Here is a 19,734-nt window from a genome sequence, read left to right on the forward strand (position 1 = left end):
ACACACACACACACACACACACACACACACACACACACACAAACAAGTGAATAGGTTTTACTGAAATTTTATTGAAAACACATTGTTTGGCTTTAAAAGGACATTTTGAAAACAGGCTAAGGTAGAAATGTGGTTTTCCTGGCTGTTGTCACTTCCTGGTAAGGAATGGGCAGGTTTAGACAATTTTGGATTTTTGCCTTTCTGTGACCCATCTGTAGCATGCTCTAAGCTTCGGGCTATAGTAAGAGCAGCATATCACAGATTTAGTGCCTTTGAAACCAGGATATTATGTATTTTTCTAATACTTCTTTTTGGGTTTTAAATCCAACTTGTTGCATGAGCTTATTTAAAAACATATGGCTTATTCTTAGCTTGATGACAAATTTGCAGAAATATATCACACTGGGCACTCAGGCATTTGTATTCATAGCCTGTGCTTTATAACAAATTGGTTATGGGAAGCAGATAGGGGCCTAAGAGGTTAGAAATTTGAGGCATGAAAAACAATGAATTTGCAATTTAACCAGGACAGTCAAGGATGAAATTAAATAGATTAGGGAAGTCCACTTCCAAGGTACAAGCGTCATCAGCTCACCTGTCTTTCATGTGCTGGACAAATTATTTGTACACCATAGAGAACAGCATCACCAGCCCCAAATTACTTTCTAGTCTTCATTTTGATGTCCATTTGGATATTTGGCATACGCAATACATCACTGGCTATTCCATCCAAAATTAATTTCTTTTCTAGACAATTTTGAATATACTTCATTATTGAAAATATTTTTGTGCATTTCAAAACTAATTAATCATGCTTTCATGAATGCATCATTCCAAAACAAACATTTTAGCTGTTGTGAACAATACTATTAATAGGTTATTTTTAGATATAAGGCTAATTTCTCTTCATTAACATTGTGAGTCTTTAAAAAAATTAAATCACTTTTGGTTTGATCTCAAATAAATAAAGTATTTGTTAGATATGAGGCTATCTTACTGGGGTGGGGAGGAATGTGGAGTCTGCTGGAAGAGGAAAGCTTAGGGAAAGTCTCCTAATGCAGACGGAGTGGGAGGAATCACAGCTGAGCCTCTATGTTGGTGAAGATGTAGAGAGAACAGACTTATGGCTCATGGAGGATGTTCAAATGGGAGGTTGTAGCTTGGTGGACTGTAGTTCAGGAAAAATCAACACATATTCTTTTAAGACCATTTCTTAAGAATTGGTTACTATGGTGGAATGTGATAAATATGATGGTTACTAATGTTACTTAGATGAATATGATGGAGATTCGGTCTGAAGGAATTCTTGTGAGAAAGACAGACCCGTCTTTACGGTGCTGTAATTTATCCAATGGAACATCGTGCACACTGAAGGAATACAGAGAAGAGGCATTGAATCTGGACTAACAAGGAAGATTTTCCGGAAGAGGTGATGCCTTGCAGGTTTTTTAAAAAGAGAAATAGAAGTCAAGTTGGGGAAGAAGAAGAGGAGGAAGGGCATTTTAGCAGACGGTACAGCCAACATGAATTGGGTTGGTTGTGGCTAGATAATGGACTGAATGGAAGGGTAAGAGGGTTAGTTAGGGCTGGGAGGTGGGGAGTCATACTTGGGTTAGCAGAGTAGGGAAAGCATATCCATACATTTAATGATACCCAGTTGGTGAAGGAATACTCTTGAAAAGTAACTACTCTCCAAAAGACAAAGGGAAGAGATGTTTGGTAATATGAGACCTACTTCTGGTAAGAACTGGTCAGGTTTCATTTATTCTCTTCTGCACAAACAGCCTCTGCCTTCTTGTGTATCCCATTTCCACTCCCCACATGCATTGTCTCTTTTTGCTTTTAATCATTTATGCTGTCAATGAACTGGTTAAGGAATTGCCTCCACATGGACCACATTGTGTTACATCTGTGTGGTTGTTTATGCATCTTTGTTCTTGCTGGTCTCTAACCTTTTTCACCTGAGACCTTTGAAGAACGGAGCTGTTAATTTTGTATTCCCATGTTCAGCACAGAGTAATCATCTACAAATTTTCCTGAATTAATGAATAATGTTCAAATGCATAGAGGAATACAAAACTAGATGAAAAAATGAAATAAAAGACAAATTCCGAGTAGGGATGTGGGCAAGTTTTCATGAAATAGGAGAAATCACATTCTACCAAAAGGAGCAGAGCTTTGCTGGGTGGAAGAGAGGCAGAAATGAATTCAGGTAACAGAACTTCCCTAAACATACAAAGTATGGCCCAGCAAGAGTCAGGAGTCTGATATGGCTGAAGGGCACAGTGCTTAATTCTAAATAAACCCTGTTGAGAACTGACCTCTTTTGAGATGTTGTCCTAAACCATTTAGCTTTGAAAAGTTCTAAATGGTATCCTAAGAGAGTTTTCTTTACTCCAAAGTAAAGAAAACTTTGGGCAGAGAAGTGCCATTTTTGTACCTTAGATTTGGGTGCATGAAAGTAATTCTCATGGGATGAGTCAATGAACACAGGGTGAAAACAAAGCTTCTGGGAGGTGGTGAGGACATCGTTTCAAGAGTAGGGGTGATGAGTGCTAAGTAGTGTATGTCGGGGGTGGAGGAGGGAGGAGGAGAGTAATGAGTATGAGATATTTTAGATCTAAAAGTGTTGTGACTTGGAATTCCTTGAATATTGACGAGGAGGCAGAGAAAAATACTGGAGAGCTCTGAGATTTTCAGCTTCGCATGAGAGAGATGTACCTTACAGTATAGAACTTTGCTTGCTGATGACATTATTATTCATGTCCATGTGCATAATAAGTAGAATTCGAATGAATGAATGAACAAATGAATGCATGAATAAATAACCTCGGAATCTTCCAAATAACACACATACTTGGATGGCTTTAAGCAAATCTGGTTTATGCTGCAGTCAGTCACGGGAGCGAGCCGTGGACCTGTAAGTGCCTAACAGCCCCCTCAGGCTCACGGGTTACCTCCTCGGAGACACTATACGTCGCACAAGCATACATGTGACATCTTGCAGGCAAAGCCTTCATGTTACTTTTTATGGATATTATAGCTCATTGGACTATTTATATATTCATTATCATGAGATTCTTGACAAGGTATTAGCAGTGTTTGAAATAACAAATTAGTCATCTCTACTGATGGACGGGCACTATCCTTCGGGTTCGTTCAACATAGGGATAGTAGACCATTCATAGTAATTGGTATTTACCTTTTCATGGGAAACATATAAATGTACTTTATAGTATTTTCAAGCCTATCCATAATAAAGTTTGGAGATGCTAATAACATATATTATCAAGTTACTGTGTTAATATTACATTAGGATTGGAAAATCTGATAGAAGGGTTTTATGTATTTCTTTTCCACAAGTCATTATGTGATGTATCTGTCGTTAAATAGTGCTATTTATATCTTTCAATCCACACTAAATATATACATATATTCTTTCTTCCTTTCTTTCTTCCATTTTTCTGATCTGCTTCCATTGATGACTCTATACTTTTGACTCCAGACTGGCAATATGAGGGTAAGATAACAAAAATAAAAATGCCAAACAACCTCATGAACATTGCTTGTCTGTCTTTGTTTTATTCTCTTTAGAACATTATTAAAATTCTATTCACTCCCTTTAATTAGCCCCTTTATCACAATTAAAGTCCAATTATGTTTGTTTCTGTTGTGAAGCTTTAATTACAATTTATCCTTGTTAATCATTCCTTTATGTTGTTTCTTTGGGTTAAATTACCATCCCATTATCTCTGTCCTGAAGGACTTCTGCTCTCCAGTGGTCTCTGCTGGTGTTTTCTCAGTAAGATTTGAGTAGTTTTGTGGTGTACAAAGTGATTGTGTTATGTTGTAAGGAATCTTTGTGGTTCTCATGAAAAATTTTTTAAGCTAAAAAGTAAAGTAATGATGCATATCAATTTGATTGTAGGATTTTTTCTTTTTTCAATACCAATACACATCTCAAAGAATTTCATCTCATGGTGAGTGCTTTACAGTTGTTCCTCCTTACATTTGGTTGTTTTCTCTCTTCAGATTGCAAACTAGCTAGGGGAGGACCACCAGCCACCATAGTTGCTATCGATGAAGAGAGTCGGAATGGTGAGTGAATTTTCTGTTTTACAAATGACTCCTCTGAGAGGGACTTCTTCTCCTTTCAACCCTAGATGTGTTATGTGTGTAAGTAATAAATGAAAGCAGCAGCCCAAATCCACAAACAGCACTCCTTTAATTTCTTCCCTGTATGCATTTAAATTAGGTCATATGCTGAAAATGCTTTACTTGGATAATATATGAGAAAATCCTCCATGACTAGAAAGGTTGTTCGTTCTTGATCGTAAAGGAGTATTTTACTCAGGGTCAGTCCAAGAGTGCACCCAGATAGGGCTGGGATTTATCTTTGTCAATAGATAGAGTTGACTGTCATGCATGCAAACACCTGGTCACCTAACTAAGACACATTGCATTCCTCCAAAAGAGTGGACCACAAGGTAAGCCTTCCACCACCTGTTTACACTGGCTGGAATCCGGTAAGGATTAAGCTCCGCAGCTCACTAGACATGGCAATCTAGGAATGGTTAAGGGGAAAATGAGAATTCTTGGGAAGGGAGAACCTGACCAAAGGTTCTGAGAACAGAGGAAGAAGCTTGAGTGTTGGTTCAGGTTATCTGCCATAATGAACAACTAATACCAAATCCATATTACATTCTTCAAGAAGTACTTTTCCTTATCAAAACCAAAATAAATACAATTGGTGCTTTGTTCTACAACTCTCTCTGGGCCTCTTTTAACTTCAGTGTATGAGTGTTTATAGATTCTTCTCCTCTATTAGGGCTGCAGTAAAATGGTATCTCTTAAGTCTTGGTTTCTATTTCAAACTAAGTGTGTGAGTGTGCTCTAAGGCTCAGTTTGTCTACTAATTTCATAATGGACCTTCCATTGGGCTTCCATTGGGTTTGTTCAGATCATGCTTTCTGTCTGAAAAAGTCTGTCTTCCAGATTTATATATACATATATATGGGGCTTATTAGTGAATGATGTTTTTTTCCTGGAATTTAACCTACATATATTTTGAAGCCTTCAAATGACATATGTAATACCTTCATTGTGCCGTCTTAGAAACATTCCTTTATCCCTTTGAAGAGTTGGTATAATTTTTTTTTTTTTTCTTCTTGCTTATCCTCTGGAATCAGCCAAAACTGTCCATAGCACTGCTGGCCTCTTTTTAAACAAAATTAATTACCTGTACTAAATTTTAGCAACATTTAAAAAAATCAGAAAAACTTGGGTGTTCTCATTATTTTTAAAAAGCACTGGGTGTTATATGCAACTAATGAATCATTGAACACTACGTCAAAAACTAATGATGTATTACATGTTGGCTAACTGAACATAATAAAAAATAAAAAAATAATAAAAGCTGGTCTGTATTGAGATGAAAGCATATAAAGTTGATGAGTTATTATGATGCTTTTGAATAAATTGGAAGTAAATTTTATGTGTGTCTACAGAAAATGAAAAAAATATGGAAAATTTTGACACGCATGTAGAAAATTATGGTTTATTTATCATTACCTATTTTCCAAATGCAAATCTATAATATTTCAAAAACAAATCTGTGTTTTCTAAATGGTCTACAAGGAAAACAGTTTGCCTTTAATTAATCAGAGACCAAAAAGGACAAAAAAAAAAAAAAATGATAGAAATCCACTCTCTAGTTTCTTTATTGCTCACTAATTAACTTGAACATATAAGCTGCATTGAACTAAAATACTTAGTTTTACTAAATGATTTTGTTTTAGATTCTGTACAGAGCTCACTTTGCCAGATATCACCAGTAATGATGATATTTTACCACTTGTTATGACGAGATCCCATTTTCCAAAGGATCAGGAGCTGGGCAGGGATGTTGCCCTACAGTGCTGTATAGTGCATGTGATAAACATTCAATATTGTGTTGAAGAAAGTGATGTGATACAGTGTAGTGACGTTGTGTTCTTTAATTGGCATATTGTGTAGAACTGCCCCCTCCTCAGAATTCTGCCAAAGTCATTTGAGTGTCATCACAGGGAATATAAATACTTGCCCAGAGACTAAATGTTTGCATTTTTATTTTACATTAAATGTCTAAAAATACGCGGATCAGGTGAACCTCTGCCAAAGATTATAATACAGTGTGCAGTCATCCTTGTCTTCAGAGTCTAAAGGAAGCAATGCATGAAAATGTGTTTCAGATTTTTCTTCAGGCAATCTAAGAAACTTCCAGTAAGACGGTTAATTCTGATCCTGCTCTTAAACTCTTTTAATTTCTCTCTCTCTCTCTCTCTCTCTCTCTCTCTCTCTCTCTTTTTAGATGTTATTTATTTATTTATGAGTTATTATGATAACTCACTGACAGAGAGAGAGACAGCCAGCGAGAGAGGGAATACAAGCAGGGGAGTGGGAGAGGAAGAAGCAGGCTCTCAGTGGAACAGGGAGCCTGACATGGGGCTCGATCCCAGGACCCTGGGATCATACCCTGAGCTGAAGGCAGACACTTAATGACTGAGCCACCCAGGTGCCCCAATTTCTCTTTTTCTGAAGCTTTTAATTGGTTGTGATAAAACATGTGGGTATTTGATTTTACCAATATAATACATACCATTTTTAAAGGTTCTGAGACTTCTTAAAAGAAAGGCAGAGGGTGGCTCAGTCAGTTAAGTGTCTAACTTTGGTTTTGGCTCAGGTCATGATCTCAGAGTCATGAGAGGGAGCCCCACATTGGGCTCTGCACTTGGCATGCAGTCTGCTTGAGATTCTCTCCATCTCCATCTCCATCTCCCTCTGCCCCTCCCCACTACTCATGCTGTCTCTCTCTCTCTCTCTCTCTCTCTCTCTCTCTCTCTCTCGCAAATAAAAGAAGTAAAATCTTTTAAAAAATGAGGCAGAGCAAATCCTTTATTAAGCCAAAATAATAAGTTTATTGTGTGTCAACTTACCTTTGGTTTACTGTATTGATGTCTGCAGGTAAATAACCTCTATTGCTAAATGCGTCCTCCACTAAAGCACAGATTTTAATAGCTCAGTTTTTTAAAAATCTATACTTAATTCTCTTATGTAAGTCATTGAGGTACATGTATAGAATGCCCATTATTTGTCACATGCATCTGCATCATTCATAATTTTTAGACTCTGTAGGATGGGAATATTGCCTCTTTGTGAATATGGATGCTAAGTGCATTTGCACAAATAGGTATGTTTGAAAGAATTAAAACTGTCATGGGTGGAGATCCATAAACTTCTTAGTAACTCTGAGCTCTCTTAGATTCTTCCCCTCTCTGATCATCATTCTCAAGAACATACTGATAACAGATTCTTTATCTCACCCACGATCTGAATCAGCTCATTTTCATCAAAACTATAAGAAAATCCAGCTTATGTCTTAAGGACATGGCGTCAACACATAAATAGACAAACACTGGCTCCTGACGACCATCAGAATGTTCTGGAGCTGGTATGGAGAGCGTGTTTCGTGTGCAATCACATTTAGAGAGGAGAATGCACACAGAGAAATGGACTGGGGCATATTCCCTTGTTTGATAGAATGAGAATATCTCAAAATTCCTTCTGGAAAACTTACGTCCACACAAAAGCCTACACATGTGTGTTTATAGCAGCTTTATCTCTAATTTCTAAAACTTGGAAGCAACTTAAATGTCCTTCAATAAGTGGATGGATAAACTGTGGTATATCCTGACCAATTCAGTGTGGAAAAGGAAAGATCTGTCAAACCATGAAAGATATGAAATTATCCTTTTTTTAAATTATTTTTTTAATTCCAGTACAATTAACATACATTGTTATATTAGTTTCAGGTGGACAATATACTGATTTAGCTATTCTATACATTACTCAGGATTCATCACAATAAATGTACTCTTAATCCCCTGTTTAACCCGTCCCCCTCCCCTCCTGCCATCTGCTAACCACCATTGTATTCTCTATAATTAAGAGTGGTTTCTTTGTCTCTTTTTTGTTTGCTTGTTTGTTTCCTAAATTCCACGTGAGTAAAATCATATGGTACTTGTCTTGTTCTGACTGATTCATTTCACTTAGCATTATGCTCCCTAGATTCATCCATGTTACTGCAATTGACAAGATTTCTTTTTTTTTTTTTATGGCTGAGAGAGATCCCTTTATATATATGTATATGTATATATGTATGTATGTATGTATATACATATATATATATATATATACACACACACCACATCTTCTTTATGCATTCATATCAGTGCACACTTGAGTTACTTCTATATTTTGGCTATGGTAAATAATGCTTCAGTAAACATAGAGGTGCATTTATCTTTTTGAATTAGTGTTTTAGTATTCTTTGGGTAGAAGATCAGTAGTAAAATTACTAGATCATATGATAATTCTATTTTTAATTTTTTGAGGCATCTCCATACTGTTTTCTACAGTGGCTGCACCAGTTTGCATTCCCACCAACAGTTCATGAGGGTTCCCCTTTCTCCACATCCTCCCACCAACACCTGTTATTTCTTGGGTTTTTCGTTTTAGCCACTATGATGGATATAAGATGATATCTCATTGTGGTTTTGATTTGCATTTCCCTGATGATGAGTGATGGTGACCATCTTTTCATGTGTCTGTTGGCCATCTGGATGTCTTCTTTGGATAAATATCTGTTCATGTCTTCGGCCCATTTTTAAATTGTATTATTAAATATTTTGGATACTAACCCTTCATTGGATAAAATATTTGCAAATATCTTCTCCCACTCAGTAGATTGTCTTTTTGTTTTGTTGATTGTTTCCTTCACTGTGCAGAAGCTTTTCATTTTGATGTAGTCTCAATAGTTTATTTTTGCTTTTAGTTCCCTTGCCTTAGAAGACATACCTAGAAATATGTTGCCACAGCAATGTCAGAGAAATCATTGCCTGTGTTTTCATCTAAGATTTTTATGGTTTCAGGGCTCATATTTAGGTCTTTAATCCATTTTTATTTTATTTTTGGGTATGGTGTAAGAAAGTATCATTTTTTTTTTTTTTGCATGTCACTGTCTAGTTTTCCCAACACCATTTGCTAAAGAGACTTTTCCCCCTTGCTTCCTTGGTTGAAGATTAATTGACCACATAGTTGTGGGTTTATTTCTGGGCCTTCTGTTCTGCTTTATTAATTTATGTGCTTATTTTTGTGCCTATATCATACTGTTTTGATTACTGCAGTTTTGTAGTATGTCTTGAAATGTGGGATTGCGATACCTCCAGTTTTGTTCTTTTTCAAGATTGTTATGGCTATTTGGAGTCTTTTGTGGTACCATACAAATTTTAGGATTATTTGTTCTAGTTCTGTGAAAAATACTAGGTATTTTTAGGGATTGCATTAAATCTATAGATTGCTCTGAGTACTATAGACATTTTAACATCTGTTTTCCCAATCCATGAGCATGGGGATATCTTTCCATTTGTTTGTGAAATTTACAATTTCTTTCATCAGTGTTTTACATTTTTAAAGTATAGGTCTTTCACCTCCTTGGATAAGTTTATTCCTAGGTATTTTGTTATTTTTGATGCAATTGTAAATGGGATTGTTTTCTTAATTTCCTTTTATACTACTTCATTATTAGTGTATGGAAATGTAATGGATATCTCTATATTGATTTGGCATCCCATGACCTTACTGAACTCATTTATCAGTTCTGCTAGTTTTTTTGGTAGAGTCTTTAGTGTTTTCTGTACATAGTGTCATGTCATCTGCAAATACTGGAAGTTTTACTTCTTCCTTACCAATCTGGTTGCCTTTTATTTCTTTTTGTTGTCTGGTTGCTGTGGTTAGGATTTCCAGTACTATGCTGAATGAAAGTGATGAGAGTTGATATCCTTATCTTTTTTTTTTATTTTAATGTTTTTGTATTATATTATGTTAGTCACAATACAGTACATCCCTGGTTTCCAATATAAAGCTCGATGCTTCATTACTTGCGTATAACACCCAGTGCACCATGCAACACGTGCCCTCCTCACTACCCATCACCAGTCCATCCCATTTCCCCACTCCCCTCCCCTCTGAAGTCCTCAGTTTGTTTCTCAGAGTCCATAGTCTCTCATGCTTCATTCCCCCTTCTGATTATCCCCCCTTTCTTTATCCCTTTCTCCCCCTACCGATCTTCCTAGTTCTTATGTTCCATAGATGAGAGAAATCATGTGATAATTGTCTTTCTCTGCTTGACTTATTTCACTTATGATATCCTTATCTTGCCTTATCTTGTTCTTGATCTTTGAGGGAAAGTTCTCAATTTTTCACCATTGAGTATGACGTTAGCTGTGGGTTTTTTATATGGCCTTTATTATGTTGAGGTATGTTCCCTCTAAACCTACTTTGTAAAGAGTTTTTCTCATGAGAAGATATTGTACTTTGTCAAATGCTTTTTCTGCATCTCTTGAAATGATCATATTGTTCGTATCTTTTTTATGTTGATGTGATGTATCATGTTGATTAATTTGCCAATATTGAACTGCCCTTGCAAGCCTGGAATAAATCCCACTTGATTGTGCTGAATGTTTCTGGTTTTGTTTTGTTATAATACATTAATTGTCCGATCTGGTTTGCTACTATATTGTGAGGAGTTTTGCCTCTATGTTCATCAGAGATATTGGCCAGTAATTCTTCTTTCTTTATTTTATTTTTTTTTTTTTTTGTAGTGTCTTTTTCTAGTTTTGGTATCAGGCTAATGCTGGCCTCATTGAATTTGGAAGCTTTCCTTCCTGTTCTAAATTTGGAATAATTTAAGAACAGGTATTAACTCTTTTTAAATGTTTGGTAGAACTCACCTGTGAAGCCATCTGGTCCTGGACTTTTGTTCATTGAGGTTTTTTTTTTTTTTTTTTTTTTTTTTTTTTAATATTTTTTTTTTTTTTTACTACTTCAATATCATTGCTGGTAATCAGTCTGTTCAAATTTTCTATTCTCCCTGATTAAGTTTTGAGAGATTAAATGTTTCTAGGAATTTATCTGTTTCTTCTACGTTGTCCAATTTGTTGGTATATAGTTTTTAATAATACCCCCTTCATCTTTTATATTTCTGTGGTATTGGTTGTTTCTTCTCCTTTCTCATTTCTGATTGTGTTAATTTGACTCCTCTCCGCACCCCCATAACTCTTTCTCTCTCTTTTTTTAAATGGGTCTGGATAAAGGTCAATCAATTTTGTTGATCTTTTCAAAGAACCAAGTCCTGATTTCATTGATCTGTTCAATTGTTTTTGTTTGGTTTGGTTTTGTTTGTTCAGTTTCTATTCTGTTTATTTTTTTGCTTTAATCTTTATTATTTCCTTCCTTTTACTGGTTTTAGTAACCTTTTGTTGGTTCTTCTTTTTTAAGCTCCTTTATGTGTAAGTTTGTTTATTTGAGATTTATCTTGCTTTGAGATTATCTCGCTTGAGGTAGGCCTCTATTGCTATAAATTTCCCTCTTAGAACAGCCTTTGCTGCATCCCAAAGATTTCAGACCATTGAATTTTCATTTTCCTTTGTCTCCATGTATTTTGTTTTTTAATTTCCTCTTTCATTTCTTGGTTCACCCATTCATTATTAAGTACCATATTACTTAACCTGCATGTATTTGTGTTCTTTCTAGATTTTTTCTTGTAGTTGATTTTTAGTTTCATAGTGCTATTGTTGGAAAAGATGAATAATATGACTTCAGTCTTTTTTAATTTGTTGAGAGTTGTTTTGTGGCCTAACATATATCTGTTCTGGAGAATGTTCCATGTGCACTTGAAAAGAATGTGTATGCTGCTGTTTTAGGGTGGAATGTTCTGAGTATATCTGTTAGATCTGTCTGATCTAATGTATCTTTCAAGGATACTGTTTCCTTGTTGATTTTCTGTTTGGATGAACTATCCATTGATTCAAGTGGGATGTTAAAATTCCCTACTGTTTTTGTGCTACTATTGATTACTTCTTTTATGTTTGTTATTAGCAGCTCTATGGATGTGGGTGCTCTCTTTTTGGTTACATAAATGTTTACAATTGTTATATCTTCTCCCTTTATGATTACATAATGTCCTTCTTTATCTCTTGTTAGAGTATTTGTTTTAAAATGTATTTTGTAGACATGTAGAAATCTTAAGTGCACATAAATAAGTGAAAGAAGCCAATCTGAAAAAATCTACATATGTATGATTCCAACTGGAAAGGTAAATTATGGAGGCATTCTTGAAAAGGCAAAATTACAGAGAAAATAAAAAGTTCAGTAGAGTCTGAGAGTGGTGGGACAGAGATAAATAAGTACGATGCAGAGGATTTTTTTGAGCATGAAAATACTCTGTATGATATTTTAATGATGGAGTTATATCATCATATATTTGTCCAAACCCACAGAATGCACAATACTAAGAGGGAATCCTAAGGTAAACTGTGGACTTTGGGTGATCTTGATGTGTCAGTGTAGGCTTATCCTTAATTAAAAACAAAACAAAACAAAACAAACAAACAAAAACGGTACCATTCTGATAGTGGTGTTGATAATGGAAGATGCTGTGCATGTGTGGGCATAGGGGAAAATCTCTGTCACTCTCATTTTTTATTGTAAACCTAAAACTGCTCTAAAAAATAGTCTTAAAAAATCTTTCTGGGGGGCGCCTGGGTGGCACAGCGGTTGGGCGTCTGCCGTTGGCTCAGGGCATGATCCTGGCGTTATGGGATCGGGCCCCACATCAGGCTCCTCTGCTATGAGCCTGCTTCTTCCTCTCCCACTCCCCGTTCTTGTGTTCCCTCTCTCGCTGGCTGTCTCTATCTCTGTCAAATAAATAAATAAAATCTTTAAAAAAAAAAATCTTTCTGGAAATACATGTTCTAGGTTAAGTGGACTCCGAGTTGCTTATGGCATTGAGTCCTTACTGGAAGGAGGGAGGAGGAGTTAAACTGGGACCTTTGACAGTCTGCCCCCAAGTGCCAACTGCTGTATAGCAACTGTGGCATGGCTTCCAAACAGATTTTAGAACATCGAGTTCAGGCTAATCCTCAGAAACTGGATAAGTGGATAAGCAGTGCCAAGGCAAGGGGACAAGAAAATGATTTTAAGTCCTGGTTAGGACGTAACACTGTAGTTGTACAAAAATGGAAAGATTTGGAGACAAAAGGGTATCACTATCTAAGTGAGGGATTAAAGGCCCATCCTAAAGGTCCTTTATAGATTTTAAGTCAAAAAGACATTGTGGGCTGACAGCAAATTTAAGAAATGAACGATGATGCTGAGTGTCTCTAGAGTTTGAAAGTAGCTGCCAACAAAGGAACCCACAGCTGACTTAATGAAGAAGTTTCCTTTTCATTCTCAGGGAGCATTCCAGAGCTAGGATATAAATGAGGTTGAAGATTATAGATCTCTACATGCTTCCTGGAAGGTAGAGGAGGTCATCAAGAGGAGTGATGACTTCAGTTGGTCACTCCTTCCCCAGAATTGCTCTAGTCCACCTGCACAGTTAGGGGAGGGAAGGAAGGGATGTGGAGGTGGTCCCTCACTTGAAACAGTTATGGTACGAGGGGTATTTAAGTTCCTCAGCATTCTTTCCCTTCCATTGCCCAAACCGCTAGACTTGGAGGAGGAGGAGATTACATTTTTATGTTGATGTTTTTCTCTCCTTATAGTTGTCAATTACATATACTTTAGTTTCCAGGAAGGAGTTAGTCAGACTCTGCCCTGCACCCCCCCAAAGGGTCCCACATGGAATTACACGCACTCTTAGTAAAAGAGAACTTGCACTCATGGACAGAAAAAAATCTTCAAATAACCAACATGTTTTAATGAAAATTCCCAAAGTTTAAACAAAGTGTGATGTGATAAAAATCTTTGATATCCAAATCTTCAGAACCCACCCATTTTGCCTATTTTTACTCATTTTCTTCATTGTCTAAAGAGAAAAGAATCTAAACCGGGTGAAGGTTTTTATCAGAGTGGAAGAAGAGTAGACTGTATGGAATAGTGCACAGCAGAAGATGACAAGAACCACAGATGTGTGACTTCATCAGATATTCAGGAGAGGGGCACTAAGGAACCAAGATGGCAGGTGTGGGGCAGCTGGAATGCCTGTGTTCTTTTCAAGAAAAGTGGGAGACTCCCAAGAAGTCATGGCTTCTGGGAATACATAGCAGATGAAAAATGTCTCAATAATTGTTGTCAGAGATAGATTCCTTGACTCCTGTAAATATTTGAAGAAATGTTGTTAAAGATTGAAATTCTTATCTGGGCCTGTCATTGGGCCATGCTTCTTTCAATGAATCAAAACTAGGACTCTGGTTTGAGATACCCCTAGATTTAATTTTCTGTCTCACTGTTCCTGTCTCTGTCTCTCTCTCAGTTCCATAATAAATAACTATTTTGGTTATTTCAAATAAAGAATATAATAACTGAGTGTTGTCTATTTAATATATATATATATTAAATAAAATTTGAATTACAAGATACCTTCTGAGATAATAAGCTTTTGAAAAGTTGTATAGAGCTTTACTCATGAAAAAAAAGGGGAGGAAGAATCTGGTGAGTATGTCCTATGAGAGGGCTATTTTGAAATGTTTGTTTTAAACCACTACTTTCTGTAGACACTTTAATTCCATCCCTGTTGTGCATTGTTGTCTCATTACTAATGTAAACCATGTTTGCCTCTTTCTTTGATGTCCTCATCAGTAATCCCAGAATAATTCCATATCTGAACTATGGAAAAATTAAAAGGCAAATTTAAAACAAACAAAGAAAATATGGTTTTATGCAAATGACTATACGGTACATTATGAAACACAGCAACCATAGCAATGGTAGCAACTCTGCAAAGGTTAGGGTAAGTTAATGGATGACGGAACGAGCTTATGAAATAACTGATGTAAGACTAGTATTTTCCATGGGGTTATGAAGGATCATTAGTGATGACATCAAGGAATCGATCTTTAGCCTAATAAGGCAATTTTGTTTTTTCTGGTTAAATAGGAAAAATATTTTCTTCTTGTTCTATAATTTGTTACATTCTAACTTGATTCTTAACTGCCTAAGAAATTACGTATTTTCACAAGACATTAGTGGTCTTCTGGCTAGATTGCTGGTGGATGTTGCATAGGACCAAAATCATGATTACAGATTCTTTATTGTCATTTTATTGTTGACTTCCCCCAGTCTTCACCAAGTCATTCTGAATTATTGCCAGTGAAAGATGTACTAAAGAGATTTTTTTCCATAAATTCTAAGGAGTTAAATGAAGCTATCCAAACTACATTTGCCAACGTCAGACCTAAGTTAATGTAAAAAAAAAAAATCATGTTCAATTCTTCATGTATTTTAATCCTCTTATGATTGTGTCTATATGACAACTGTTATAAGAGGAAACAATTTGGCTCTGCTCATTACTGGTGAAGCTATATATGCAATGATGCATCCTGCTTCTTTCCAAAGAGTCATTTCCTAAAAGGTCAGCAGCCAAAACCTCCTCAATATATATCTGTGAAATGAGAAGTAAATAGAAAAGTTTCTAAGCATTAAGGAAATAGGTTGTTACTTATCTCCTCAAGTAATCTAGAATTTCATTGATGTTGAATCATATAGGATAGTTTGTTGATGATCTTTCTTTGCCTGTGTGTTGACTAAATAGAACCGAATATGCAGTGGGATTGCTGGAGTGATGGAGAGATCCTAAAACAAGGGGCAGGAGAAATCACAAGGCAGATGGAAGTCAGAAAGGCCAGAGAGCCAGGGCACTTTATATGAGGAAGACAACTCTGTGAAAGTTAGTAGCCCCTCGTTTACCGTTTAAATTTTGGAATGCTAATGTTATTAACAACGATGAAGAGATTAAGTAGTGGAAAATGACCCTGGTCTCTAAGTAAGTGAAAAGTGCTTTTAAAAAAATATATATATTCTAACTGTATTTTTCCTTGTTTAAATCCTTTATTTTAATCACATGTCTAATAAGAATAAGACCGAATTATATAGAATTACAGCATGTTACATACACTCACACACACACAATCCCAGATGATGCTGTTCTCATGAGCCTTTTTTCTATAGAGAGTATCTAAGTCATAAGTCATTAAGGCAAATGTTGGAAACTGGTGTTGATTTATTTTCATAGACTGTTGGAATTCAGGCCATGGGCCATGGTGGGCAGTAAGAATGAGCCTTTGTATTAGAAGGAAAGTCTATTAGGTTCTATCCACTTGTAACCATGTAGAGAAGGCCCTCCTTTTGTTTGTTTTTGTTTTTTGGGTTTTTTGTCAGAACAATAGGAAATTCTGTATATTTAAGATTTCATTCTAACCTCTACGATATCGGCCAAAGCAACCTTTTTCATGACACATCCCCAAAGGCAAGAGAAACAAAAGATAAAATGAATTTATGGGACTTCATCAAGATTAAAAGTTTCTGCACAGCCAAGGAAACAGTCAGAAAAACTAAGAGGCAGCCCACGGAATGGGAGAATATATTTGCAAATGACACTACAGATAAAGGACTGGTATCCAAGATCTACAAAGAACTTCTCAAACTCAATACACGAGAAACAAATAAACAAATCAAAAAATGGGCAGAAGATATCAACAGACACTTTTCCAATGAAGACATACAAATGGCTAACAGACGCATGAAAAAATGTTCAAAATCATTAGCCATCAAGGAAATTCAAATCAAAACCACACTGAGATACCACCTTACGCCAGTTAGAATGGCAAAAATAGACAAGGCAAGAAACAATTGTTGGAGAGGATGTGGAGAAAGGGGATCCCTCCTACATTGTTGGTGGGAATGCAAGTTGGTACAGCCACTCTGGAAAACAGTGTGGAGGTCCCTTAAAAAGTTAAAAATTGAGCTACCCTATGATCCAGCCATTGCACTACTGGGTATTTACCCCAATGATACAGACGTAGGGAAGAGAAGGGCCATATGCACCCCAATGTTCATAGCAGCAATGTCCACAATAGCTAAATCGTGGAAGGAGCCGAGATGCCCTTCAACAGATGACTGGATTAAGAAGTTGTGGTCCATATATACAATGGAATATTACTCAGCTATCAGAAAGAACGAGTTCTCAACATTTGCTACAACATGGACGGCACTGGAGGAGATAATGCTAAGTGAAATAAGTCAAGCAGAGAAAGACAACTATCATATGATTTCTCTCATCTATGGAACATAAGAACTAGGAAGATCGGTAGGGGAAGAAAGGGATAAAGAAAGGAAGGGTAATCAGAAGGGGGAATGAAACATGAGAGACTATGGACTATGAGAAACAAACTGAGGACTTCAGAGGGGAGGGGGGTGGGGGAATGGGATAGACCGGTGATGGGTAGTAAGGAGGGCACGTACTGCATGGTGCACTGGGTGTTATACACAACTAATGAATCATCGAGCCTTACATCGGAAACCGGGGATGTACTGTATGGTGACTAACATAATATAATAAAAAATCATTAAAATAAAAAAAATAAATAAAAAAAAAAGATTTCATTCTAATTTAAATTTTGATGCCTTTTATGAAGCCAAACAAAGCACATCTGTATGCTTCCTGTCACCTGCAGGCCACTGATATTTTGACTTTTTTTTTTAATTATTCTGTTATGTTCGTCACCATACGGTACATCATTAGTTTTGATGTAGTGTTCCATGATTCATTGTTTGCATGTAACACACAGTGCCCCATGTAGTACATGCCCTCCTTAATACCCATCACCGGGCTAGCCCATCCCCCCATCCCCCTCCCCTCTGAAACCCTCAGTTTGTTTCCTGGAGTCCTAATTTAGGCAGCAAAGGTGAGATAATTGAGTTAGGATGATGTAAAAGACAGAGATTCTTCTATATGGGAGAAGCAGCCTCCGGGGGGTGAGTTGGTTTTGAGTTTTCTCTGCACATCCTGGGCACGCTTCACATTTGGGTGGTGTAATCTCTGGGTTTAGTTGGGGAGTGAGTCCCTGATGGAAATTATTTATGAGCTTTGGGATAGAGGAAGCACTGAAGTTTAATTCCTGGGGATAGTCTCTGCCCAGAACCTTCTCAGAAGTATTGACATCTGCCTTCTTCAGGTGAGCTCTCCTTGGGCTTGATTCCACCCTTCCCAGGACCTCCCTGCCAAAGACTTTTCTTCCCAAATTTCCCTGAGTCATGAATGGTTCTTTGATTTCTTCTCTTCCTTATGAACCAATATTGGCCACTAGATTACTGATGGTTGTTACTGAGACATGGAAATGTGAAGTGGGTCAGTACTCTCACTTCTGAATAGAGAGGAGTAATAAACATTGTACAGGTTATGAAACAGTAACCTGGATGGTATGAAACATTTCTTAGACTTAAAGTAACTCCTCTAGCAGTTTTCAAAACAAGTGTTCAAATGCCGTGTATTTCTAACTGGAATTGCTAATGTAATTCAATTAAATATGCTTACAAGTGTGCTGTGCGGATTAATGAATATGAAAGTACCTGGTATCCCTTTATCTACAGCTCCGTCACAAGACTGTGAAGGATGCACTAAAAGCTAGCATTTATTTTATATCTATATCGGAGGACACAGTTTAAGCGAATAGTACATACTTATTCCTTAGAACAAATAAAAAAGGAATCTCAGTCATAAAAGATTTGGGGAATCATCACAGCTAGGCATCATCACAGTAGATTCAGCATGGTTAAAATTCAACTGAGTTTATTAAATAGACTATGTAGATACACTCATACAGTAAAAGTGCTTTCTTTTTAATCTACTCAAAGTACTTGCCACTGGTGACCAGGAGCAAGTTTTGTTGTTGTTGCTTGTTTTGTTTTGTTTTGGTATTAGTTCTTATTTTTGCTTTCTAGGTTCCATATTTGCCAGACAGTAATTCTTAGTTCTTAAGTCTCAAAAGCTAGCTGCTTAGCACTGGACACGCCTTCTTAACTCACAACAACCTGGAAACAAGGCTCTTGCCGTGACAAGAGCATCAGACGATCTTCTTGTCCCTGCTCTTGCTTTTGCCAGTATTTTTCTTCTTGTTTGCTTTTGAAAATCTACAAATCTACAAAACACTGTTATTTGAATTTTTGCATGTGTGTGTAGTTAATGGGCTCGCTTCTTAAAATGATTTTGAGTAGGAAAAGAATAGCTACCAGTGGAGGCGTGCAAGGCAAATTATCTCCCAAGTTTCCCGACAGGGTTCATTTACTATCCTTCGAAGTATTTATTTAGCAATGTGAGAGCTTTTATTGGCACCAGACTAAAGGTTACAAATGAATTCAAAACAAATTAAAAACAAAACGAATAATTGAGGTGCTACCCTTGAGACTTTGTCTGAAATTTTAGAAACAATCAATTTAAGATTTCTTTGTAGTGAATAAGCTTTATGCAACACTGTTATAAGCAAAGTTGTTCTTTTATTTTTTGTGTTTCTAATGACCAGTTAATACCTCAACCAGTTTCCCATGCTGTGACAAGTAGCAATTATGAAAATGAATGTTTTATTTCTATTATTTGAATATTCTTTTGACACCTTGAGTTTTGCTATCTCTAAAATGATGCCCCACGGTGAACAGGCTCTTGTCACTTAATACCATTTGTTTTTTGAAATCTGTTATGAGTCCCAGAAGAGAAGAAATTATTTCAGTTTGATTTCAGTCTGTTTCAAAATGCCATCTAAGACCCACAAAATATCTTGTTTCTCCATCCTTTTCATTCTTTTTCTAATGCTTATATATATATATATATATATATATATATATGGAATATTAGGATCATTT

The 19,734-nt window shown here is 36.4% G+C and overlaps 1 protein-coding gene across 15 annotated transcripts in view; it reads left to right on the plus strand.

The window, feature by feature from the left end:
- Window positions 1-19,734, plus strand: part of PCDH15 (protocadherin related 15) — a 768,547-nt gene that overhangs the window by 109,753 nt on the left and 639,060 nt on the right. For 9 of the 15 annotated variants that reach the window (XM_040624600.1, XM_040624598.1, XM_040624599.1 and 6 more), the window contains exon 2: window positions 4,033-4,098. The exons of 3 other annotated variants lie outside the window; for them this stretch is intronic. In XM_040624600.1, the coding sequence (XP_040480534.1) occupies window positions 4,033-4,098 (66 nt within the window). Of the gene's footprint in view, window positions 1-3,505; window positions 3,521-4,032; window positions 4,099-19,734 lie in introns of all 15 variants that reach the window. 3 more of the 15 variants (XM_040624601.1, XM_008689578.2, XM_040624589.1) reach the window with 1 other exon arrangement.

The sequence above is a fragment of the Ursus maritimus genome, unplaced genomic scaffold, assembly GCF_017311325.1.
Source record: "Ursus maritimus isolate PB19 unplaced genomic scaffold, ASM1731132v1 scaffold_7, whole genome shotgun sequence".
Classification (NCBI taxonomy): domain Eukaryota; kingdom Metazoa; phylum Chordata; class Mammalia; order Carnivora; family Ursidae; genus Ursus; species Ursus maritimus.